General features: G+C 42.6%; 1 protein-coding gene across 1 annotated transcript in view; it reads left to right on the forward strand.

The window, feature by feature from the left end:
- The window catches only part of CAP2 (cyclase associated actin cytoskeleton regulatory protein 2), a 475,046-nt gene that overhangs the window by 268,393 nt on the left and 179,377 nt on the right, over positions 1–27,276 (forward strand). The window contains exons 5-6 of the mRNA XM_078687967.1: positions 15,274–15,417; positions 16,960–17,045. Of these exons, the coding sequence (XP_078544093.1) occupies positions 15,274–15,417; positions 16,960–17,045 (230 nt within the window). The remainder of the gene's footprint in view (positions 1–15,273; positions 15,418–16,959; positions 17,046–27,276) is intronic.

The raw sequence follows: 27,276 nt of genomic DNA on the forward strand, positions 1-27,276 counted from the left end.
GTTGTACATTTCTAATAAACCACTTGGTTGTGTTTATTTAGATCACTGCGGTCCTTTTTCATCTGATACTGCGTATAAGTACATCTTAGTTGCAGTTGACTCATGCACACGCTTTGTGTGGGTATGGCCCCATCGCAGCGCTGATTCACGGACTGTCATTAGAGATTTGCGTGTCTTTATAGGGATTTTTGCCTGTGGTACCTTCCATTCGGATCAGGGTCCGGCTTTCGCCTCTAAGGCGTATAAGGATGCCATGACTTCGTTGGGGGTCCAAGTCAAGTTTTCGTCTCCCTACAGACCTGAGGGTAACAGTGTAGTGGAGCGAATGAACCGTGATTTAAAGCAATCTTTGACAGCTCGAGTTATAGGCACTGGCAGAAACTGGCTGGCCCACCTCAATGGCGTGCAGCGTGCTCTTAATAATCTCCCTAGAAGGTCTCTGGGTGGACGGACCCCATACGAAATGCTCTTTGGCATCAAGATGTACGTCCCTGACCTTGACGGTCTAGACTGTGTGGTTCGCGCCACTTCCTTTGACGCAGATGAACATTGCAATGTTTTACAGAATCTACAAAAGACCAGAGACAGTCTTGCAAAGGAACATTTGCCCTCCACATCGGATGATGCGTTGCAGATCCCGGTAGTCGGCTGGCTACCCCAAGTTGGAGAACTGGTTCGAGAGAAGATCGATAACAAGAAAGAATTTGGTCCTTCCTATCGAGCTCCGGTTCCAGTCCTTGGAGTGAAGGGCACCAGAACAGTCATTTTACCACCACTTCCTGGTCGTAAGGAAAACAGGTTTATTTCAATTGACAATGTCAAGATACACAGAGTGGCCGATTCTTCTTAGCATGACACCGGCTGTTTCCTGTCCTTCCATTGTGAGAAATTCAGTTATGCCCACTAATTCTAATGTTGAACCTGAAGTGGCCATCGAGTTACCTGCTATTTCCAGTCCTTTATTAAATAGTTTACCCGGAACTAACAATGATGAGTTAGACTATACCTACCCCACTGATTTGTCCATGCCTGACCTGCAAGCACGTTTAGCCACGGAATCCAGATTTTCATTTGACTCTGTTTCCCTTGCCTCGAAGAAACCCTCTCGTATTGCAGTTTATGCCAGCCTGTTTAAAAAACATTTTTTAATTCCCCCGTAGACATACGTCTGGCTGGTCCTTTTTTCAGTTTACCTTTTTATGTCAATTGGTTTTGTGTTTTATTTTTTTCGACTCGTCAATGGACATTATGTCGAGGAAAGAACATGCATTACACATCTAAATGGAACTTTGGCCCCGCTTTCCTCGTCACACTCTACAAACAGGTTGAAAAGAGACTTGACTCTGGTTAACATCACAGCATGGCCTGTCCTTGATGGAATAGTGTGGGATGCGGTTCGATTTCAAATTCACGGCCCAACGGAAGTCGTTAATGTTCCTAATGTACTTAGAGTGAATATGGGGGATGTGGTACAACAAAACATTCGTTCTGATGACTGGGATGTTAATGCAGTAGAAAGTTTGTTTTCTGATTTACAATACTATGCTGCCTTTGATGCTGAGGATTTGTATTTAGAATCTGCTAATTATGGTGATTTATTTTGCTACCAACATTATGGCAATCACTTCTTACATAAAACTTCATCCCGGAGGTATACGGTTAATTTTACACAGTGGGAACATTGCCCTGCGCCTGCGCAAGGCAGTTCTGAAACATTCCTGAAAAAGTATACTTATTTCACTGACTTTAACCAATCCAATCCCGAGTCCTTTTATTTTAGGTTTATAAAAATGCCAACGTCCAAGGTTAGACTTACCGATACTAAATTGTTGTATTCGAAGGCCTTCCTTGATCAATTAGTTACTGGAGGTTACGATTTATGGAAGGAAACAGTAGACCTTAAATCAGTTTGGGGTTCAAGAGCCTGGCAGGTACAAGGCACTGAGGCTTTGCACCGTGCATGTCTCATACCGAATCATATGTTTTTTTTAAATGAAACAATTTCCCAGACCAAATGCTTTGGATTGGCTACTTCTAAAAAATTGAACGCCCCTACAATCCCGGATTTGGAGGAATATGATAGTTGGAGTAATTATACTCAGTTGTCCATTAGAGAATTACAGGCCCTACTCCTTAATTCTTCCTTTAACATTTCCAATTTGGATCCAAAAGGTTGGCTGCTTTGGCACCGTGGTGCTGATTCTTGCCAGCATCGATTCTTAGGTTTATCTGAGGGATTTACAAGTGTTAGATCGGATCCCCGTTTTGACTTAGTCCACACTGTCACAACTTATTCTGTGGGTAAATTATGTCAAAATTGGCTGAAACATTCAACTTTACCTGCAGTTAAAAGTCACCTTTCTAAACTGAATGCAGACGTGGATTTAAATGATTTCATTAAAGGCCCGGCTAGTGGTAGGTCAAAAAGGTGGATATATGCAGTTTACAATGAAATTTGGAAAACATCACAGATTGAGGCTGCTACACGCCTTAGGGCTATTGATCAGGCGAATCTAGAGAAAGTGCTTGCTGTGGTTGATAATAGTATTAACGTGCTTTCCTCCCGAATTTACACTTTAGATAATATTGTATCATCCGTTGTGGATATTGTGCATGATGAAGTGTCAGTATTGTACCATGGTCAAAATCAGTTACGGTCAATTATGCAATTTGCATGGACCCTTCAGACTCTGAAAAATAATAAGGTTCCCTGGACGTACATGAACGTTTCTTCACTCTTTGCCCCGTTTAATTTGACTGACAAACAACGCTTGCTTTCAATGCGTGATGCTACCTTTAGTATGTTACATATTGAGAGGTTAGAATCTTTGCCTTTTTCCGTGGCAGAGGCCACTGCTGCAACGTGGCTTATCCACGGTTTGATAATGCTGCCTTTTGCTTTATATAAATTCACAAATTGTATGAGATATGTACCAATTGGTCGTTATGAACCATTAGGTAGTGCTTTCCTTCATGAAGTCTGGTCCCTTCCCTACACATACAGGTGTTTCAAAGATGATCAGGAAGTTTATCTGAATGGGGAGGAGTGTACTGAGACACCAGATCATTCGTTAATGTGTAGACACATACAATTACACGGTTCATGCAACCAACACCGACCAAATTTGGCTTGCGTTTTGCAAGGCACGCCGGTTCCTGCTATCATCCCCACATTTACCTTGTTAGGAAATGGTAGTTATTTACTTTTAAATAATGAAGACTGTTGCGGGTTAATAAAAGGGGTACCTTTTATAGTAACAGTAAGTGAACGTGTTGTTTGCTGCAGAAACGTTCTGTATCCTCCCACACATGAACATAGGGAGTATTCCATCTGGCCACAGATACCAACCTTGAGAGCAGAATTCAGCGGCATGGCGAGAATAAGGGCTCTTTTGTCCCAGAAAGAGGTGGCCTTGAGTTCGGCTCGTGAAACTTTCGTTCTTCACATAGCCACACCCGTACAGAGGTTCAGGCCCTTTTGAATACTGATTTGCCTTTGCATTTCAGCGAGATGGTTCGTACTATCTTTAACGCGTCCTCCACAAAGGGCCTGGCACATTTTTTTAAAACTGTGAGCAGTGGTCTCGTGACTTCCTTTGAAAAGATTTTTGGAGTCGTCCCTGCTTTCTTTCATTCTATTTTTTCATCTTTGTTTGGTGGATTCCCATTTTTACTTGCTTTGGCAGCGGGCGCTCTAGTGATTTTTTGTATCTTTAAATATGGATGTCCTTCCTGTGCAAGGCCCCGCCCAGCGGCTGCTGACGCTGTTCCGCAACCGCGTGCTTGAATATTATGGCACACTGCCGTTAGCGATATTAAGCACGGCATATGGATTATCTTTTCGATTTTCCTACTTCACCTGTGTCCAGCCTGTATTTCACTGCCTGACCTGTGATTTCGATTGGGCCATTGATTTGTGTCTCTGCGGACCGGTTTCTCCTGACGTCGATTTTAATCAGCTGATGGGTCCTATCATTACTCACGAGTTGGTTTGTCCTGGCGAAAGGATTATGGCCTTAGCAGTGATGCATGGACTAATTGGTCCCTGGAATATACTGGCGGCAGCACAGGATTTCTTGGAACTGAGCTTTCTTGAAAACCCACCGAGCTGTCCTCTGATGGTGATAGAGGATCCGGTGCTGGGAGAACACGTATGTTCTTTTCCTCTTTTAAATTGGATGGCTGAACTGTTTTCGGATGAAGACGGTGATTTCCTGTTGGAGGCTGTAGCTGCTTATTTTGCATACACAGTTCTGTCCTAGACACTTCCGTATACTGACATGCTGAGTACTAGCAGATCATTGACATTTATTGACTTATCTGTCAAGTTTTTTTTTTTTTTTTATTTCCTTGCCTATTGGCTTGAGCCACTATAGACTTTTTGGCTATTTTTTAGCATTATATTGTTTTACAAATTTTGCAATTTTTAAATGTTTAGTTTGAGAACCATGCTCATATAATGTTGCATTCTGCTCTCATGAGATGGCACTTCTGTTATCTTGTTTAGTCCGTTCATGGATCATGGGGGGGTGTCATGGAGCTACTGAATATCTTTATACCGTGTTAAGTTAGCATAGGCTCATTAGAGGTTTAAACGCCATTTTCCCTTTTGCAACTTCTGCACACGACACTTAATTGTTGATTTAGCTTTCAACCTTGTAGTTTGTTGTGGTTTACATGAGAATAATATGTTATTACTCTGATATCAGCTTTGCTTAATAAACTATGTCTCTACAGAGAGTGCTGAAGTTTCAGGAACAACACGATACAGATTTGTTATGAGGTCTGATCTTCACGGCTTCATAGACATAACATAAGTGCAGCTTCTGCCAACTTTGGGCTCGAGGCTGGTTTTATATTGCTTTGCTAGAGGCACAATAACACACTTGATGCGGTGCACATGCAGAGAGAGCTGGTGTATGCTGATGTGATTCCTTCATGCTAGGAAACTAAGGTATGGGCCCGCCCTAATCCAACCCAAAGAGACCTTCTTAGCAAATAATATAATATGTGTGTTAGGGAGGGTGTGATATAAGTGTTGTTAACTCTTATTCATTTACAGCATGATAACATGCTGTCACCATTCGCTTTTTATGGATTAGTAACTATGCTGGTAATTTTGCTACTGATAATATGTTTGCTGGTATTATCTAAGATACTGCGCCTGAGAAGACGGCATTAGTAAATAAACATTACGAATTCACGTGTTCTTCTTTACTCCATGTTCTGGTTTGTAATGATAGTAAAGAAAGAGTGTTCATGAGTTCCACGTATCCTGAGGTACTGTAAGTTCATGTTCTGGTGTGTCTAAACATTGGGAGTTTGTTATGACCAATGAGACACTGTAGCTAGCTCGGCAAGGGGTTTGTTGGGTACTAAGGTGAGTTTTGGGTCACCCTAATTCGCCGAGGTTCCAATCCTCTGTGCACAGTTCTGTGTGAGAACAGAAACCCTGCGACACTACCTCGATTCTCGAGATTTTCTACTTGCTTTTGGAGTTGTAGAATTTCTGATTTCAAAGGAGGAATTTGCTGAGAGGAAATGTGTAAGGTTTCTAGTTGGCATTCCATCACGTTAATTTTTCGAATGTGGCCCATTTCTCTTCTAAGGCTTGTATGCAGGTGTTTGTTTGTTCCATTTGGGGTTTAAGAGCTCTGATCTCATCCAATAATAGTTCTAAAGAAACTGGTGAAACTGGTGGTGGAGAGATGGCTGGAGAAGGAGGGCCTTTTTTGATCCTTTTAGTAGATGATAAAACAGAGGAAGTAAGTGCTTTAGAATTGATTTTCCAAGCTGATGTTGTAGGCTGTGAATTGGGTGAAGGTATAATACTCGTAGTTCAGGAGGTTGTGATTTATTCAGATTCTTCCATGTCATCCTGTAGAATTGAACAAGGATTTGAGATATGTAAGGTAGTAGATTTAGGACGTGGAGACGGAATAGACATGGAGGCCGCACCTCTGCCTTATTTAATCTTCCCCACAGACATGTGTGAAAAAAGGTCGGAAAAGAACTGCGTGTAGATTGTAATTTGAAAAACAAATGCATATAGAGTAGTCTTGAATAAAAAGCAACACTGAAAAAGTGGAGCCTGGTAATGTAATGATCAGTCTCAAAGAGTTGTTTCTGTAATAATGCTCACAAATAGTCTTTTGCCCAAAGGAGAAATTTGAAGTTTAAAAGAAAAAATGCCATCACGCTTGCAAGACGTAACAAAAATGCCATGGTATAGCAAGAGGCAACAGTTACAAATAAGTAAAGATAGCCTCAATCAGAAAAAAAGAGATAGCAGTGCTGACATCGCTTCGAAAAAATGTTGAGGAAATACTAAAGTGAGCGCGAATCCAGTCATGGAAACGCAATGTACATGTATAGAAAAGGAAACGTTATACAAGCGAACTACGGATATAAAGGCTACAAAAATGCTCAAGAGGCATTGAAAAACACATTGGTTGCAAGAGTTGTACTGAAGAAGGTCATTCCAAAGTAAAAATGATCTGACATCTCATTTCTTCAGGAGTGCACTGAAAGCTGAGGAGGAGAGACAAAATGGCGGACTTGAATCCTGTCACAGAGACGTGCCGCACATGATAAAGGCAAAAAGACGCTTCACAGTGTTTACCGTGGTCTGGAAGGAGACCACTGTGCTCTCGCCATAATGGGAAGGAAGACTCTAAGCTTTAAACTTTAAGGAGCAGGACGGGAATATCGTCTGTCGGTAGAATAAACGAACAAAATGGCGGTCGCAAATCCTATCGCGGAGACGCGGTGCACTTTTTGAATAAATTAAGACATTGCACGAGCTTACAGTGTTCAAAGAAGATATCATTGTGCTCCCGCTAAGTTCATTAGGAGAGTCCTGGTATTTCCGAGTAGGACAGGTCGAGGATATCGCCCGTCATTAGGAAATTCCTCGAGTCTTCAGATGGAGCAACGCTAGCAAGCCGCAATCTCTCCTGGTGCCAAGCCACGCCCCCTGCATTTCCGAATTCTAACCTTAAAAAGGCATACAATTCACAGTCACAAGCTTAGTGGACTTGTTGGTTTAACCATTCATGTAATCCCCACAGGAAAGTCAAGAGGGAAAAAAAACAGTACACCTTGATTACAACATCATGAGAGGTCGCCTAAAACATTGCCATGATTTATTATGGGTGAATTGACGAAATATCTTAATATGAGCCTGTGGGTCAAAACAGTTTTCTACATTTAAATATAGGACATGATTGACTTGTCTACTTCAAAATTAAAGTACCTTAGGTGTTATGACATTTAAACATTCACTCACCTCCTTTCCCTCATTGAATGCACATGTACTAGTTTTTAGCTCAATTTCATTTCTGCTTGGCATCATTTTTAGATGAGGGCAGGGCAAGAAAATATCTGTTTTATGTGATCCAAAGTGTAGATCATTTCAAATTTCCAAACCGCATTAGTGATGCTTTCTACTTACTAGAAAGTTGTAGTTCTACTCAGCAGAGGAAGTATTCAACATTGTAGGCAAAGGCAGAAGGGATGGTGCACCAGGGCCTAACGGTATTCCCCAAGCAATTTTCAAACATACTTTTTAAAGAAGTAGAATGAGTAAGTTGCATGCACCCCAGTTAGGAAGGCTCAATTATTACACCAATCTGCAAAGGCAGAGACAGAACGAATCCAGCAAATTAAAGGATTATTGTGCTATTAGATGTAGAAGCAAAGTATCACGCCTCTCTGATCTTGGCAGGCTTCATTGATTAGTTGGATACGTATAACTTGATCCCTATCAACCAGACAGGCTTCAGAAAAGGGATCTGAACAATCGTAGACATCTTGGCACTCTCTCTAATAGCACAAAAATGTAAGCAGAAAAAACATAAATTGCATCTCTGCTTCATAGACCTAAAATCAGCCTTTAACAGTGTAGATCATCACTACGTGTGGAGAAAACTTATGGCCTGGAACATCCCCAAAAAGAATACTACAAGGAATAATTCTATTTGACTCCCATACCGGGATTAGAGTGAAGCTGGGTGATGGCTCCAGAATATCAAGGAAGTTGAACACAAATACGGGATTGAAACACGGATGTGTGCTGGCACCACACCTTTTCAACCTGTTTATGTCTGACCTAACCCCACAGCTTATTCAGATCAACTCCCACGCGCTGCATCTGAGAATGCTATCCTTATCTCATCTCTCATATGCAGGCGATGTGGTACTAAAAAGCTTAACTAAGGTCAGTCCCCAGAGGTCTCTTACTGAAATGTGTAAATACGTTATGGCTAACAAACTAGAAATCAATACATCTAAAACCAAAATAACGCTCATTAGTAATTGCCCTAGACCTCCACAGAACATCTGGTTAGATGTAAACCACTGGAGGAAGTAACCAGCTATAAATCTATAAATAACTGGGAGCTTACATCGACCTTGGATTAAATCACCAAGAGCTGAATAACTACATTTCACAGAGAACCGACGCATTGGCTTTTGCTTTTAGAACACTAGCTAAAAAACTGGATCATCCGTCTTACAAACCACTACTTTCTGTGATAGTGGCAAAAATGCTACCAATGATATCCTATGCCAGCATAGTTTTGCAAGGCACAGATTCTGCACTATCGAACAAGCTGCAAGTCACAACCTACAACCGGGTCTTTCAGCTTCCTCAGACAGCATCACCAGCGCAGGTGTGATTGGAATTCGGGCTTATAAATGAAACAGTTGGGAGAATGTACACCACAAAAAAGTATTGGTATAGAATAAAACAAAACTCAGCTCACTCCCCACTCAACAAGGCTCTTTGGTCAGAGGTTGACAAAGAAAAAAAAACAGCTTACAACCAATATCTTCAAAAAGCACTATCAACCACATGTACTGTTGAGGTATGGCACAAGAATCTACCATTCACACCCTTCAAACAATTCATAAACAAAATTGCAAAATTCCACTCTTTGCTACTCGACAAAAACAGTTTCACCCGCAGATCACACGCCTGGATGGTGATTAAAATCTATAAGTCCCGTATACCGGCACCTTACTTAAATCTTACATTTCCAGCTCACATGAAAAAACAACCGATGGCACTTCGCCTTTGAAAATTACCATCAATAGCGAACCAACCAAGCTGGCCCAAAAGCATGCATACTTTGTGGCAGGAAAAAAGAGGATTTCATTCACTTAAGCTGTATATGCCCCAATCTTTATACAGCATACTTCCCTTTACTAAGAAGAACCCTCATCGCTAGAGGAATAGGAACATTTAGAGCAGCTATCATATAAGGGCATGATCCATCAGATCCTCAAATTATCTGCAAACTGATAAAATACCTCAGAATTCATGATCAGGCTTTGAAGACCATAGCCCAACAGAAGCACTGATTTTATTTTCCTTTTAACAGAAAATGCATTTTAATTTAGCACTAAGTCTGAGAAGACAAAAAGCTACATGTATAATGCACACGGTGCAGAGTTCTGGAAGCAAGGCTCATTACGTCTCAGTTCAAGGAATAAATGTATACCCAACTCGTCCATTTTTTTCCCACATCAAATCACCTTTCGACTATTCTCTCACTATACAGCAAAGTAAGAATGGAGCCTGCATCTTGAAGTTCAATGAACAAATATATATTTAATTGCTCACTTTTGCACATGAAACCATCTTAGATGAACTCCCTTTAAATATATATCAAAGCAAGGAAGAAGCCTGCACTCTAGAGCTCTAGCCACCTTAATCATCTAATGCTTGTACATAATGTATATGATCAATTTGCCTCTGTAGAAATTAATGGTTGACGAAGTGTTCACCCTGCCGATTTTGCACATTGAATTAATTTCAGAAAGATTTATTGCATTATCCCAGACTAAGGGGCCTATTATGATTGCGGTTTGTCCGCATCCTCCGGGCCGGCGGAAGCCACCGCCGGCCCAGAGGATGCGGAAAAACCGCAGCGGACCCACCAAAGACCCACCGCCACATTAGGATGGCTGGTGGGTCCTGGTTTCCATCCGCAGCTTTTCCGCTTGGCTTACAACCGCGGCGGAAAAGCTCTAATATGGTGGCGGTGTCTCTCAGACACCGTCCACCATATTAGGAAGGGCTTTAAAAGATGCTTTTTCGCGGAGGGTTTTCCGCCGTGGAAAAGCATGTGTAACTTCACTGCGGGGGCCCGTTGCGGGCCCCCTAGGTGAAGGGGGGGTGGGAGTGCCCATGGGGGGTACCTATGGTACCCCCATGCATTTGTATGCAGAAATCGGCAGGCACCGCACGGTGCCTGCCGCTTTCTGCATACAAATGCAATCTATGCATTTTTACCATTGCGGCGGATGCAGCTTGAAGCCGCACCCGCCGCAATGGTAAAAATAGAGGATGTGACCGCCAGGGTGGCGGTCACATCCTAATTGCACAGGAGGGAACTCCGCAGGCAATGCGGAGGTTCCCTCCTGCTCTATGGTGGCGGACGGACTCAGGTCCGTCCGCCATCATAATCGGCCCCTAAGAACGAAGTGCTCACCCTGCTGACTTTGCACATTGGATTAATTTAGAACTACTTATTACAATATTCCAGGCTAAGGACAAAGTTTGCTCATTATAAGCCTTTGACACCTATGGAATTTACTGTCTAAAATCACAAACATTGCCTGATTATACAAACATTATTTCTGCAAGGATCAAGAGAGCATGACCTGAAAATTAAGTCCTGTTTGAGCTATGAAAACATTTTATATTGTACTCTTTTTATGCTAAATTTGTTATGGTTTTAATTAACTAAACAATACATTGACCTACCTACTTACTAGAAACAACATGACGGCCTCATCATGACGTTAATGATGTCATGAAGTGCGGTCGCCATCTTAAATTAAGGCAATATTCATAAAACATCGTAACAGTAGCTATTTTCTCTACGTGACGGCAGCGAGTAACTGGAAATAGTTGTAGTCACAATTTTCTTTGCGTTGTGGCAGGGGGTCAGAAACAGACACTCTCGGAAAACAGCCTCCAAAATTTGACCTGTCTTTGAATGTACAGCAACTGTAACGATAGAAGAACATCATTTACAGCCCTGTTAACAGAAATGGACCTGAAGCGACTGAAAACATAGAGCCCTCTGGTCAAATGCTCTTAGCTGCTACGGTGCGTCGGACGGCCACAGGCCGTCTGACGTCACGATGGGCATGTGTGGAGGACGGCCGGGGGCCGTCAGAACCGCGCATGCATGGAATTCTCCCGCACGGCGAAAGAATTACGGCTGGAGCGAAGCGGTTAGAGAAAGGGGAAAGTTGTCCCTAAAAAGTTGCTACAATGGGACAGGTGGAAGGGTACAAGTACTGGGGTGCTGCTCTGTGAAGGGTAAACAGCTGATGAAAAGGAGGGACAAAGAGGAAGGATGGACCACAAGCAAGGATTTTTTAGTGACACTTAAACAAACAAATGAAAAGCAGTGGGTGTGCTTTCAGCCCACAAAGAAGTATATAGTAAATTATATACTAAAGGTCTAGAAAGCTCGACCTAAAATGGCATACAATTCACAGTCATAAGGTTAGTGGACATATACATTTAAGCATTCATGTAATCCCCACGGGGAGAGTCAACAGGGAAAAGAACCCTAGTACATCCTGATTACAACATCATGAGAGGTCGCCTATGATGAAGCATACCATAATAAGTTATGGGTGAATCAACCTCTCAACTTTCTTAATATGAGCCTGTAGGTCGAAACTGTTTTCTGCATTTAAGTATAGGGATCAATTGACTTGTCTACTTCATCACTCAAGTACCTTAGGTGTTATGACATTTAAACATTCACCCAACTCATTTCCCTCCACATGTAAAAATGTTTCCATGTATTGTTATTTTTGTTTTTAATTGGAACATTATAGTTCACAATCAGTTATTGGTTTGATGTTACGGGACCTATGGGGAAATTGCTGAAGCCTGTGCCCCCAGAAAAAAATGGAGCTGCCTGGTCCACTTTCTCACACTCATTAAACCCACACTTACTAAAAAATATGCATATGTTAAAAAGTGCAGTGAACAAGGGAGCGTGGCTTGCAATACGGCTGCACAGCTCTTTGTGTGAGCGCGTGGCATCTTTTCAGAATCCTTCACTGATCCTGATCCTACAGCTGACATCCACTGCTTAACATTGCACCACTTTATGAAGTAATACTCCATAGAGAGACGACGTGGGTTGAGCACTATTGACATATCTGGCTTAACCGCAAAACCATTGGTCTCTGCTGCTTCAATACAGGGATGAGCAAGATTGCAGCCACGGCAAAGATGGGGAGTGATATCTGTCTGAGGTGGAGCGGCAGGGTGTTCCAGGCTCTGGCCACGAGGAAGGAGAAGGAACGGCCTCCCGATCTGGTCTTTCTGGCACGGGGGACCTCGGCGTAGGAGAGCTCGGTTGATCACAGGGTCCTTTGGGGTGCGTGGAATTTGAGTCAGCTGTTCAGGTATGCTGGTCCGGTGTTGTGGAGGGCTTTGTGTTGCGTGGGTGAGAATCTTGAAGGTGATTCTAGTCTCGATGGGGAGCCAGTGGAGTGTGCGCAGGTGCTGGGAGATATGGCAGTGTCTTTGCAGATTGAGGATCAGTCTTGCGGCAGCATTCTGGATGTTTTGTAGCTTGGGGTGAGGTGTTTGTTCATTCCAGTGTAGTCAAGTCTGCTGGTGACGAGGGTGTGAGTGATGGTCTTTCTGTGCTCGAGGGGGATCCATTTGAAGTTCTTACGTAGGAGCCGAAGGGTGTGGAAGCAGAAGGATGCAACCAAATTGATCTGGTGGTCCATTTTGAGCTTGGAGTACAGGATGATACCGAGGTTGCGTGCATTGTTTGTGGGGGTGGGTAGGCTTCCGAGGGCGGGGGCCACCAGGTGTCGTTCCAGGCATCGGGGTGTGCGCCCATGATATACTTCTGTTTTGTCAGTGTTAAGTTGTAGGCAGCTGCTTTTCATCCATTTGGCGACAGCTTTCACGCCTTCTTGAAAGTTGTGTTTGGCTGCGTTGGGTTCGTTGGATAGGGAGAGGATGAGTTTGGTGTCGTCTGTATATGAAACACTGTTGAGTCTGTGGGTTCTGACGATGGGGGTGAGCAGAGCCATGTAGACGTTGAAGAGCGTGGGGCTGAGGGAGTATCCCTGGGGGACTTCGTAGGTGGTTGGTGTAGGGTCCGAGAGGAAAAGAAGGAGTCTGGCCCACTGTGTTCTGCCGGAGAGGAAAGAGTGTATCCAGTTGGGGGCCTTTTTCCCCGGATCCCTGCGTCATGAAGTCTGCGTGTTAGGGTGCGGTGGGAGACTGTATCGAAGGCCTCTAAGAGGTCAAGGAGGATGAGGGCTACTGTTTCTCCTCTGTCCAGGAGGGAGCGGATGTTGTCTGCTGCGGCGAGGAAGGCAGTTTCTGTACTGTGGTTTTTTCTGAAGCCGGCTTGGGAGGGGTGGAGGATGTTGTGCTCTTCAATGAAGGTGGTGAGTTGGCTTTTGATGGCTTTCTCGATTACTTTAGCTGGTAACGGGACCAGGGAGATGGGCCTGTAGTTTTTGAGGTCGGTGGGTCCGCCGAGGGCTTCTTCAGGAGGGGGGGTTGATCTCTGTGTGTTTTCAGTTGTCGGGGAAGGAGGCGTTCGCCAGGAAGAGTTTGATGGTGTGACAAAGCATGGGTGTGATGCTGTCGGCGGCTCTGTTGAAGATGTGGTGGGAGCAGGGGTCAGCGGGGGCCCCAGAGTGGATTGACTTTTATCGTCTTCAGTGTGTCTTCGGTGGTGAGGGCTGTCCAGCTGTCAATCCTCGGCTTCACGGTGTCAGGGGTGGCTGGTGAGGGTTCAGTGTGTTGGCTGTCTTCGTCAAAGTTGTCTTAATGTTCTTGATTTTGTTTGTTTCCCATAATGCAATTCAGTAAAGTTGTGAATAGTTTGCATTTGAATGGCCCTCCTAGACAAGTTGGCCTCCAACAACACCTTTTGTGCTGCTGTAACTATTTAACCTCTTGCCTGCTTATGACGGAACCACGCCGTCATGAGCCACGGGTGGCGTGTGCTCATGACGGCGTGGTTCCATCATACTGCGGCCACTCCGCCCACGCAGCATTAATTCCCTGTGCGGGCAAATTAATGAGCGGACGGAACCACGCCGTCCTGAGCACATTTGGGACATATTGTGCCACATTGAAGAATGTTATTCATGTTTAAAATTCTAACTGAACAGTTACAAATGTTTTTTACTAGATAGGGTTGTGGCACATAGGTTTTTACAAATTCAATTGTGACTATCCATAGGTAAAACACAAGTGGATCACTACATGTTAAAAACAATACAAACTGAAACCAACATACAGCATTAGACAGGATCAACCAGTTCCAAAATGCATCTGAATCTAACATGATCTTTCTGCCAAGCTGTTTAGGCCAGCAACTACAATGGTTTTAATTTGTTAAGCTGGAATTTTTACCACGAACCGCGCCACTCAATTTCATAATTTGCCAACCAGCACAAACATGTTCTGTCTGGCAAATTGTGAAATTTCTCAAAGCAGCGCAAAACATTTATTTGGTGTCTTTGGCATTGACTTTGTGTATAATCCATTAAGTGGATTGCAGTTGAATGTGCAACTCCCCCTTCTGGATCCTTTACATATCTAGCAGTTCATTCTGCATCACAGAGATTATGCCAAAGGCAGAGGTTAAAAAGATCTGTTCTAGTGGATCAATTTTCTTTAAATTTCTAACGATTAAGCCTTCTAACTTGAATTAGAATATTTACATGAATGAAAATGTAATTGTTTTTTGCATGCCACAATCTTGGTGAAATACTTTTAAACGGACACCCCACGGTCTTGTTACAACACAATGGATTTTTTATTTGGTGGTGGATTATACTAAATACATTTTAGTGGCTCTATTGATTTTAACATGACCTTTAACATAATAGTTAAAATTTCAAAAGATCAGATTTGAATCATTTGACGCGACAAGTGGTGTAACATAATTCAAGACAATTCATAAAATATTTAAGAAATATAGGGCTGAACTTCAGAAAACCTCAAAATCAATTTACAAGCGCAAATTTTCAAGAATGTTTCAGCAAAATACAAATGGTGCTGATGGATTTAAAAAAAAAAACATAATACCACTACTTCCATCATACTGTGAACTTTTTTTGTCAAATATATCCAATATTGAGATGTCAGTTTGTCAGCCGTGTTTCGATATCAGTGTCAGCGTTCCACACATCTGATAGATCCCTGTCAGTTTTGCTCATACAGGATTAACAAGGTTCTTTGTTTCTTCGCAGAAGGAGATTGCCCTGCTCCTCAAGCCCATATCAGAGAAGATTCATGAAACCCAGGGGTTCAGAGAGATGAATCGTGGGAGCAAAATGTTCAACCACCTCTCAGCAATTAGCGAAAGTATTCCTGCATTAGGATGGGTAGCACTGGTGAGTGGAACACATTGGACAAAGTAATTTTGTATATTCCAATTGGAACATTGTGAGCTCTATTACAGGAAATCTCCTTCCGTGTGAAAGCACGACCACAGGTTAAAATACTGACTGATCCACTCAGCCTTTTATCCTTCCACGGTCCATAAAATGAGTACCATTGAGTTGAGCAACAATAAACATTGGTTATTCACCACTAAGGTGCCCCAAGGTTTGAACTTGCACTTTACTAATATCCAAGTGATGTTATTGTTGATGTACTATGTAAATTAACAAACATGGAAGAAAGAAAGCTGTGGTGTTTTGCTGCTCCAAAAATCAATAGTGGTTTTTGAGCACCTTTCATTGGCAGTTCAGGAAATCCATCCCTTGATCAGATGATTCTGAAGGATACTGTCTGTGATCTAGTGGATTAATTGCTGACCTTCGGACAAGGAGCCTGGGTTTTAGTTATGTACTTAACCAAAAGGTGTGCCCTTCTGGAATAGATCACTTTACCTACCTGCATGTCAGATTGTAAATATGTTACATCACTTCCTTTTTTTGTAACTCAGTCTCAACTGTACTGTACACCCATAATACCGTTCTATGAAAAGCACCTTATGTTAGAGATGTTCCTGTTACTGCTGTAAAAACAAGCGTTACAAAGCCTGTCAGCCTCGCTTAAAGTTTGAGGTCTGCTAGTATTGGCTTTGCTAATGCATTGCAAGAAATCGCTACGTCAATAGTTTCAGGCAATTCTGGATTGGTATTTTCTATACTTCTAAAATAGCCACCGCGGTGTGTCAAGAGCCAATGAAGCTGCTGTATTGCAAATATATAAATTAATGTTCCAATATTGCAGAACAATACTTTTGACACAAGAGGCACTTGTGTTCGAAAGGTGGAAAATAACTTTCCAAGATGTCTGGCCACAACAATGGGCTTTGTCAAAGATTATGAAATTGGTTTGCAGCATTGGTAAAGCTAATAGCTGCAGCTGGTATATTGGAACTTAATGTAGTGGCCATGCCTCTCTAACGCTTTCAGATCGAGATGCTGATCTCTGTGGCTCTTATTATAAATACTATGGAAAAGAGAAACCAACCCCAACTGCATGCACACTCAAACACACCCATGCAACTGCTTCATCATTGGAGGCTCAAAGGTATTGTTTTTGTATTACACCATTTATTTTACACAACCTGGCAGCAACACTAGTTGACAAAAGCCAAATATAAAATTGAATACAATAAGTTGTCCCAGAATGACTCAGATGGCTTTCACTGAATTCCTTCAGTGAAAGTTATCTGAGCCATTTTGCCAGATGCAGAAACACTCTTGTGAGAGTTGTTGGGGTACCAAGTAGCATACAGTCTTATGGAGGCTGAGTAGGCCCTCACCTGATGGAGTGAGAGACTATAGTCCAACACACTCTTTTTAGACCACGGTACACTCTGTAAATAACCAGTAATTGGGCTTAAAGCACACTGTGACACCATGTTTCTTTTCCTGTCTCTTGTCTCCATTCCTACAAGATAATAATATTTTTTGGTTTAGTCCCCTAAACCAGGTCCCTATGTCAAGGAAATGAGTGACGCTGCCACCTTTTATACAAACCGGGTTTTGAAAGACTACAAAAACACGTAAGTTGACTTATTGCTATGTCAGTTTTTCGGTTAAAGAATGTTTGTCTGGTGTGATTGTGCTGGTACAATTTGAGTGGTTTGTTTAAGCATAAAAAGTAGCTTTTAAAAGTGGAAGAAAATAATGCACAGGTTTTTTTTTCATTTTAAATTATTTTGTTAATATTTTTAAAGTACAAACTTGCTGCTTCCCAGATACTTCAACACAATCTAGTGCAGGTCAGCAGTGCAGAAGGCTCTCGTTCACTTTTTATTATGGACAATTCTAATCTGTTCTTTTTGGTGTTGCTTTCATGAGTAATAAATATTATCCCTATGAAATTTTAATCATCATAAAAGAATGATGATTAAAGAAATATAACCACACAGCAGGTTTACCATTTTGGGGCCGATTACGATGCTGTTCGGAAAGGATCCGAATGGGATTCGGTATTGCAGAATCTTATTCGGAACCCTGGTTTCCGACTGAATCGTACACATTTACAAACGACCGATTACATTGCTTGGCAACCGTTCTGCCTGTTTGAATCGGTTCCGAAAGGCATTCAGATAGCCCAAGTGTTTTGGAGCCGAATCGTACAGCTCTATGGACACAGTTTCCTAACGAGCAATTACGATGACCAATTCGGACAGTCGTTCCGATTCAGTCTGCACTACACAAAACGGCTGTCGGAATCTGTCTTTGGGGGACCGGTGCAGGCCCCCTTCATCCGGAGGTGTCCGGTGGAAGCCCGTGTGGGTACCCAAGGGACCCCTCTTCCCAACCATGCACAATGTGGCAGGCACCATTATTTATTTATTTATTTATTAAAAACATTTATAGAGCGCGGCTGTCACCTGGCAGGTATCCTGGCGCTGGTAGTTACTCCTGGGTTATTGGGCGGGGGAGGTGAATTATGGATAAGCTGGCTTAGAAGAGGGGGGGGGGGAAGAGCCATGTTTTGATTCGCTTCCTAAAGGGTAGGAGATGTGGGATTTGGCGAATTTCGGCAGGCAGACTGTTCCAGAGCTTGGCCGCAGCCACTCTGAAGGATCTTCCCCCAATCCTGGCTTTCTTGCATCTGGGTACTTTCACAAGGCAGGCGGTTGCGGACCTAAGTGTTCTGGTGGGGATGTACCACGAGAACAGACGTTGAAGAGGTCTAGGTCCTGCACCGTGTAGTGCCTTGAAGACCAAGCAAAGGGCTTTGAAGGCGATGCGTTGCTTCAAAGGAAGCCAGTGCAGCTCGGCCAAGGCAGCAGTGGCCGAGGATCTCCTGGTCCAACCAAGAGCCAGTTTAGCTGCTGCCAACTGAACTCGTTGGAGTCTGTCTAGCAGAGTCACAGGGGATTCAAACAGGAGAGCATTACAATAGTCAAGGCGACTAAGGATAGTGCACCTGACTATCAATGCTCGGGCTGAAGATGGTAATAGAGGCAGGATTTTGCGCAGTGAGCGCATAAGGGCTGAGCAGGTAGCGACTGTTCTTGAAACCTGCGTTTCCATGCTCAGTTGGTGATTTAGCATGACGCCCAAATTGCGAACAGTGGTAACAGGTAGCGGATTGTTGGAGTTTTCCGGGGGCCAGAACTCAGTAGGCAGAGGGCGGGATATGCGGCTCGCGGGACAGAACAAAACCTCGGTTTTCAAGGAGTTAAACTGGAGGGAGTTCCGGTGCAACCAGCCTGCGGTGTCTCTTAGGCAGTTATGGAAGGCTTCAAAAGAGATGGAGTCTTCACCCTCCCAAGAGAAAAGGAGCTGGGTATCGTCCGCATAGTTTACTGTGGTCATATTGTGCGATTTAATTAAAACGACCAGTGGCTTCAAGTAAACATTAAAAAGAATCGGACTGATGGAGGAGCCCTGGGGAACACCGTGAGGGACAGGGGAGAAAACCGATTGGAAAGGGGGAAGGGATACAGCCTGTTTTCTGTTACTAAGGTAGGAGTGAAACCAGAGCAGAGCCGTGCCATGGGGTGTCCGCCACAGGTTGCAAGGTTTTCTCCTACCACCCCTTTTTTCAATGGGAGCCTGTGTTCTCGTTTGGAACACAGGCTCCCGTTAAAGTCAATGCGAGTCCAACCGAATGATGTTGGAAAGCATTGTAATCGGTTGTTTAAACTCGCAGAACCCAATTTGTTCAGACACGATTCCGAGATCGATTAATTCGGAACAGTTTCCGAACAACATCGTAATTGGCCCCTAAGTTTGGAAGAAAGATCTTAATAAGTGAACACTAAGATAGCATTATTGCTTGCTGAGATGCTGGTGCGTTGTACTTATTTCAAGGCTGTAGATAAAATCACATAATGCAAACAATATACAATGCTTGGTACTTACTGCAAATATGAAACAAATGTTAAGCTACATCTTAGTTTTAGAAACATGAAATCCATAATGACTTTTGTTGGATTATATCACAAAAGAGTTATATAGAAATAGCAAAACTTCTGCTGAGTTCCCTTGTTAAAATAAAAAAATGTGTCATGTCCAGAGCAGAATGAAATTAATGTAAGAGAGTTTATTTTGATAAAGTTGTGTATTTTATTGTCTTGATTTGTTATTTTTGTTGGTATGTGTTTATCCCCTTCGCTGCTGGCATCGGCCAACGGCTGTCACGCACACTACCTTCGTAGTGCTGCGCACATCCGTTGGCCGACGCGGCCCCCCCACTGCGCTAATCCGCCGCTACGGAATTGCCGCCGCGGTTAAGGTAACAGTTCTAGCTATTATTGATATACAATGATTATTATAGTACACAATAATAAGTTACATTAAAAATCTCTATTGATTAATTTGGTGGGAGGCCACTCTCCCTTAATAGAGATAACTTATAGGATGTCACCAAACCCAGGATCCCACCAGAGAAAGCACACAGTTCCCCATTGCATTGTTCAAAGATTTTGGGTGCCATTGTAAGTCACCATGAAGAAATGAAAGTGAGATTTATAAAAAAACAAATTACCTTCATTGGGCCTTATGAAGTGCCTCATGTTTGGTGATCCCCAGGTCCTTTTGATATTGCCCAATCCTGTATCGGTGGCGTCACTGAAAGACACATATATGTTTAGACTTGTTCGGACTAGGAGTCTGGAGTCAAAAACCAAGACAGAAGTCTTAGGACTCAAAAAATAGCTGAGATGGCAGGTATAATGTTCAAAGAAGGGGTGGGTACAGATGATCTGGGTCAGTACTGAAGCAGCTTTTAATTAGACCATGGGTGGCCCAGTCTCTTTGGGGAGCCTTATTTAGGTCATTGTTATCAATCTGATAACCTTACTTAAGTCTTCAAAAACTCTTTGGGTTTCGATTCAGTTGACAATCATGCTAGTACTCCAACCCTGCTGTCATCTTCTGTTTGTCCACATTCTCTTACTTCGGCCAGATTACTGACTCGTATTCCTACTCTGTCTTTGGAGAGTCTGCCCTTCTGCAGTCCCCCCTTGCCTTTTGCTTCCTTATGGATGTCTTCCACCTTGCCAACTTAATCTTGTCTCACTCTTTAGCCTTTCCTCTCTCCAGCACCTTTCATAATTCTTTCAAACATCCTATCATTAATCCTCTTCTTAAAAATCTCCCTTACCTCCTTTTCTTCCTCTAATGTCCATCTCATTTTCTTCCTCTTTTCTCTAAGCTATTGCAGTCAGCAGTCTATAACTAACATAACATAACATGCTTCTTGATCTTTCTTCTACTCCAGTCTTTATTTTGTTGCAATCACGAATTATGCCTTCCTATTTTTCTAGCCCTACCTACTTGATGTCCCAGACGGGCCAATCTTCAAAGCATTTCCCAGTTTAATTTGGTGTCCCAGAGCATTCTATCATTAACCCATTCCTTTTCTCAAAGTGCATTATTCCCCTTCCATCTAGAAGTTCCTCTTTTGAACTTCTTTGTGATTTCAAAGGGGGTAATTCAGACCTGCTCAGGTCCCCTCAAAGTGTAGAAATAATGTGTTCACAAGCTGCAGATTCCGGCCTGGTTACAAGAAAGCTGTTAAACCGTTTAAAGATGTTTTCACTGGGACACAGTCACAATTAAAATATATATTGTGAACACTCCGGCTACATGATGGATAAAAGAGCCTTAGACAACATTTTTGGTGGTAATATACTTAAAGGATGTATAGAAAGAAATGTGTTACTTTGTGGTTCGCATGGGAAGAGACTACTTTAGAGTTAAGGAACCTCTCTGGGCCAGAAGTGTGAATAACAATGAATTACCAGGAAAAACAGATCTATTCCGGATGAGTTCTACTGGTGGTAGTATCGGACTACAAGGGAGAAATGAAAAAGAACAACCTTACAAACTTCTGATATTCACACAGGATTAATTCTACTGTAATCCAATGCATCTCATAACCTCCTAAATGTTAAACATTCATCTATTATCAGGTGTTCAAGAAGAATGTAATGGACCTTAGAGAGAAGTAAATGATTTAAACCGTCATGCTGCTGAATAAACGTAGACCTGCAGGGTGTAAATATTTAAACTTCAATTAAATAAAATGGAATAGTGTTCATCAATGATAGTGCAGGCACATTCTTTGTGATTGAACTACAGATACTACAAAAAATGGTGAGGAAGGCCTCTGATCATTCAAACGTGTGACAAGTGTGCTAGACAGAATGCAGGCACTAAGAGTTATAAACTGCAAGCTAAGTAGGGTGTAGCAATGTTTAAATGGATCAACAGGATCGTTAATATGGGTAAAAATGTAGAGCTGCATGTTCATCTAAAGGAATTCAAGTCTCTGATCCTCACAATGGTGACAAATTGAGACCCCCTCATTCATGTTTACCATTGTAGCAATAAATACTATGCATAGTGCATTGAAAGAGTGGCTGGGAATGTTAGAACAACTCTGAATGTCCAAAACTGGTTTGCAAATCTTCAATCCTGTGGGAACTGAACCCCAGTATTTTACTACAACCCAATAATTTGATCACCCCAAAATTTACCTTCAACAGCTCAGTTCCTGCACCCTTGATCTCGCGATAAGAGTCACCATACTCCTCAACATCAGGCTCACTAATACACTTAGAAAACTTAGTCAGAAATCAGAATTATTCCAAGTCCTAATAAGCAACAAAAATCATAAAGAGCAGACAGTGTCCCTAGAGGAACAGGGAAGTCAACAAACAAATCGAACAGAGTACTTTGAGGAACATGGAAAGTCTCTCTATTCTATTTGTTAGATTCACTAGGGATCTCTAGGAGAAAATAGAAAAGGCTCCGGCTCACCCCTAAAGCCAAGGGTTTTTATAGAGATTTTACAAATACAAAATAAGCAAAAACTGCAAATTCTGCATGGCATCACTAGAGATAACACTTAAAGAGAAAATCTGAATGCTGATCATCACAAAAATAATTATAATACTAACCCATTTCTAAGGTAGAGGTAATCTTCCATTAGCTTCCACAGCAACAGTGCAGTCTGGAGATGTACAACACAATATGAAACATTTTCAAACAAAGGCTCTTACAGTGTTCTAGCGAGCCTGCATTGGAACTTCCAGCGGAATTGACATTCAGAATGTTATATTAGGTGCACAAAGAAAGTTTCATTTACAGTACATACTCTCTATGGAAAATAACCAATTGCATCACAATGTCCTCTGCTCTGCGAAAACTGTGAGGAGAGAAGACACGCAGGGTACAATGATTGGAAGGGGTACAAAGTGACAGCAAGATGATCAGAACACCAGCACAGCCTCCTTTTTAATAAAATGGTGTCTCTATGAAAATATGGCATGACTAAACTACGTTAAAAAACCCACTTCTGGCGTGGCCAGCCAAGATGACCAAGAAGACATAATCCACTGAGGCTCAGCTGCTTACTATACCGAAGTGAGGGCATTTTTTTCATGCTACCCCTGGAGGCTGTTCTGGTGTGCAGGGAGTGTCATGTGTCCTCCAGAGGCCTCTCAGAATCGGTTTGTTGCTCAAATGGGTCCACCTATTGACATTCTGAATTCCGACTTGCCATTATAGCACGGAAGATTAAGGGGGTCAATTGGGGGAAGGAAAGGATGGGAACAGCGGGGAAGGAGACCTGTGAAGAAGGAAAGCTAGTTATAGAAACACTGATCTGTAAATACCATCTACACATCTATAACAAACACACTATGATTGCTCTACCCCTATATATCTGTAAAGCAAAATCACAAGATCTGGCAGTAGCCTTTTAGAAGGATTTTCATCAAGGACCTTCCAATGGCTACCGCTTCTTCTAATTAATAGAATTGACGTAAACCCAGATCTCAGTCATTAGATACTGTGAATAGAAACATATCATTATGCGATGTCTACTAAACACATCTAAACCAGAGACACATTTGTCTGTAAGTAAATAGTACCCACCTATAGTGGTGTGAGTTGAACATCACAAGGGAGGAAGGATAAGGCTTTATCAGCAACCTCTCACTGTCCCCCTGCTAGAAGACTTACGAAAAACACACAACATTCAACTTTCATTTGACTGTTAGCTGAGCACTCTGGGTATCATTCCAAATGAAATGCATGTTAACAACACACCTTACATGTAGGTACTGCGGACTATAAATCGTTTGAAAGTACTTATTTATAGCCCTTGATTTGTAGATAATATACCACCTGGTATATAGGAATTATCAAAGTATCTGTGGCAAACACAACTCCAGGAAACAAATACTCCGTAGACTTTGACCAAGTCTGAAATCAAGAAACTGATTCCTGAAACACTTATACCATCATAGTTCTGATAGCAAATCAAGAAGGCGGCCTGTCCTGCAACAAAGGCTCCACTTCGAAGGAACTGGAACGGTGGTGTCTGAGACACCCTTACCCCACCGGATACCCAAGAAGACTCAATTCCTTCGTCCTAGCACAGCCGACCCACACCGAATAATCTGCGGCATTTCCTTGTATCAGTGCAGGCTTTTATAGCCTTCTGGGAGACTGAACAGCATAATTTCCTGTGCGCGGGCGACGTGCCGCACAGGCTTCTGGGTAATGTAGTCTTTCTCTCCTACGAAGCATAGAAACATCCGGGTTTTCTATCCAACCAGCCCGCCTGCAACGCCCGATAGATGGAGGCGCTTTTCTCCCAAAATGCCCTCCGTTTCATCCGTTCTGGAGAGTGGTCAGCTGTTTGATGATTTTGAGCCTCCCTTGTACAAGATTGTGCTGGGTGTACAGCAGACCCCGGAAGCCAACTTGGCGGCTTGACAACCTTGCGTCGAGGCCTGCTTCATTACTTCGGGTGAGGGCCCGTGGCCCAGTACATACCGAGCCCACACAGTCAGAAGGGGAAAACAGCTGATCAGTTGCCCCGGGGAGCATTGGAGGGGAAATTGTTGCTGTTCAGGCCTCCTGCTATCCCGCCTGCAGTTGGAAGAACTGTCAGGGGGACCAACAGTGCTGCATAATACAGCGCAGAGGCCCCGATCCATAGGGTGGCAGGGTCTGGTTTAGCAGTTTACGGCACACACCCCCTCATGGCACAGTGACATTGTCAGCCGTGCCAGAGCTGCAGAAGCCTTGTGGGGCCTATGCCTGACCTGGACATGGTGGTGCATCAGAGCTGCCACATTGTGGGAGGACTATGTGAGGTTCCTCTATTCCCCCAAAAGCCGAGCTCACCCAGCAAATATACACGTTGGAGCCACCAAATGAGCAAAGGAATTTAAAGACTCCAACTCCAGGTTTCTACAATACACTGACCTCTGTGCCTGGCTCCAATATGGTGGAACTACTTTGGAGTGACGAATACCCACAGCTATCAGTGCTGATCTCCCCTGGGTCTCCTTAGGTAATTCCTTAGGTAATTGGATCAACAGAGTGGGGCCTGAGAACCCGCACTCTACTGGTGGACCTGCAGTGACTGAGTCTGGAACACAAGGGTGTGAGAGTGCCCCAGTGTATTGTGCTTACATTTGTCTTATCCTCGCTCTCATGGCACGTACTTGGTATTCCATCCTGGAATTGCTAGGTTCATGCTAAGACAGTTTATCCTTAGCTGCCGGAGCTGAAAGTCATGTAACTGATGTTGCCTTTCCTAGGCAATAAAGTGCTTGTTAAGTAACTTCTGTCTCTTCATTACTTAACAATTTGGTGATGAGCAGGCACCACCGCACTGAACATTCCGCATGAAGAGGATTTTTTACAACTTTTGAAGAATGTTCGTATTCGTTTTTGGAGCTGCATCCGGAATTCGATTGAAATTTACAGAGGTTTTCTACATTACGTTCCCGTGGTTTGGTATTTCCTACTTGCCCAGTAGTGCGTTTTCTGCATATTGTTTTTGGGTTTCGCTATTATCGGATGTTAAGTAATTTGCTTTGGGTGCATCTTTTCAATGGCCTTACCTGCAAGGTGTGGAATCCTTGCTCCATCTTCATAACTTAGTTCGACTGATTTGAGCCATCCCTGGAATTCTGAGTGCATAAGTCTAATTAGTTACGTGGTTATGCAACACTTGAACAACTCTGGAAGATATGCTGTCCAGTTCTTGAAGGCATGTTTACACTCTGTTTGATCTACTTAGTTAAGTGGTGCTATGTGCGGCCATATTGTTTTTTGGTCAGTGATACTCTGACTTCATGTTTATAACTTTTCAGTTTTGAAGTCAATTGGATTCCCTATTTAAGGCTTCAAGAGTTGCTTTTAGAAGAACGATGATCACAGTGAGAATTCCCTCTTTAACGCTTCAAGTGTTGCCTTTAGGAGAACGCTGATCACTGTAAGATTATTTAATTTCATGAGACTTTTCTGTATTCCTGCAGTGCTTTACTTGTCATCCTGCGCATATTATTGAATCTTATTTTTGCAGGTTTGTTTTATGCTTTGGAACAAGGAAGTCCTGATTCATTTTCGTTTATCGCTTGTCATCGTTGATACATTAATTTACTTTTTCAAACCTGCGCAATGGTGAAGACTGAACACTGGATCTTCTATTCAGTGAACAATTCTCTTGTCATATTTATTGTTTTTTTTAAACATTCCTCTAGAGGGCAAGGAGCAAAAACTAACTGTTTATCCAGTGAACAAGTGCCTTATATCGTAATTTTTTTGTTTTCTTTTATTTCAAGTGTCTAGTCTAAATGTTTGTAAAAAAAATTCACTTGGCTCCGCAGCAATGTTTTTGACCAGCTGGTAGTACATCTTGCATGAAATGGCCAGAGTGGAAAGCATACTTCTTAAATGACATTAAAACTTTGGATGTTCCATGGAAAATGTCAGCTGCACAAAAGAAAGGAACTTCTTTATATTCTGTAGGGCCAGAGGGGCTGAAAGCTTTTAATCAAATGTCTAAGGAAGGTGGGGAGGGTGATATAAATGTGTTTGAAACGCTTTCTTCCTAGTATGTCTGAAAGCACGAGCGCTGGCTTTTTACTGCTTAGGAGATATAAGCATCTTTTAAATGCTGGGTGGCTTGTAAAGCGTAGCTTTAGATTCAGCTGAGTAGTGTACTGTGTGAGATCGAACAGCCTGGTCAAATTTAGGCTGTAAATACAACTTTACCTCATGCCGCAGCTTGTTACACTGAGCCTTAAATTAAATTCATTCACCTATAATAAATGCTTTATAGGCTCCCGATACAGCGAAAGTTGAAGCTCTCACTCATTTTTTCTTTAAAAAGTCCTCTAACTCAAAGCGCATTCATCATACCCAGCCTTCTTTTGTGAGTAGCGATTTAGAACGCTGCCAATGTGGGTGTGATGTCCTCTTGGTGTGCACTGTCACCTCTAGGAAAGGAGCCTGATGGTCCAAAAAAGTATTTACAGAGATCCCAGAACTCTCACAAGTGCATTTGTGAGATATCAGAAAAAGGTCAATGTGTTATGAGTTGAACCGCTTAGAAGAGCAAGTATACCCCCACCTGTTTGGAAAGTCCATGTGCCAAGGATCAATTACGGTAAACTTCTTATACATTTGCATAAAAGATTAGGCGCTTTAGGCTTGTTTTAAAGCTTGCTCTCCTCCTGAGACCATTAAGAGCGTGAAACATGTCGACCTAATGTATTTCACCTTCACAACTGCACAATATCCTACAGCTACTGAGGGCCATTATCACCCTTTAGCAGCCTTTAACTTTTCGATTTTTTAACCATGACAGAGGGATCTCGTTCATTAAACCTACTCATTTTAGATACCCTCTAGTCATTTTTAACTCACCCATCACAGCATTAGCACTAACTCGCACTCATTATATGGCGTGAAAACCAAAAAGATCTCTGACAAAGTGAACCTTCGGAGACCCATAGGGCA

This window comes from Lissotriton helveticus, chromosome 4_1, assembly GCF_964261635.1.
Source record: "Lissotriton helveticus chromosome 4_1, aLisHel1.1, whole genome shotgun sequence".
Taxonomy (NCBI): domain Eukaryota; kingdom Metazoa; phylum Chordata; class Amphibia; order Caudata; family Salamandridae; genus Lissotriton; species Lissotriton helveticus.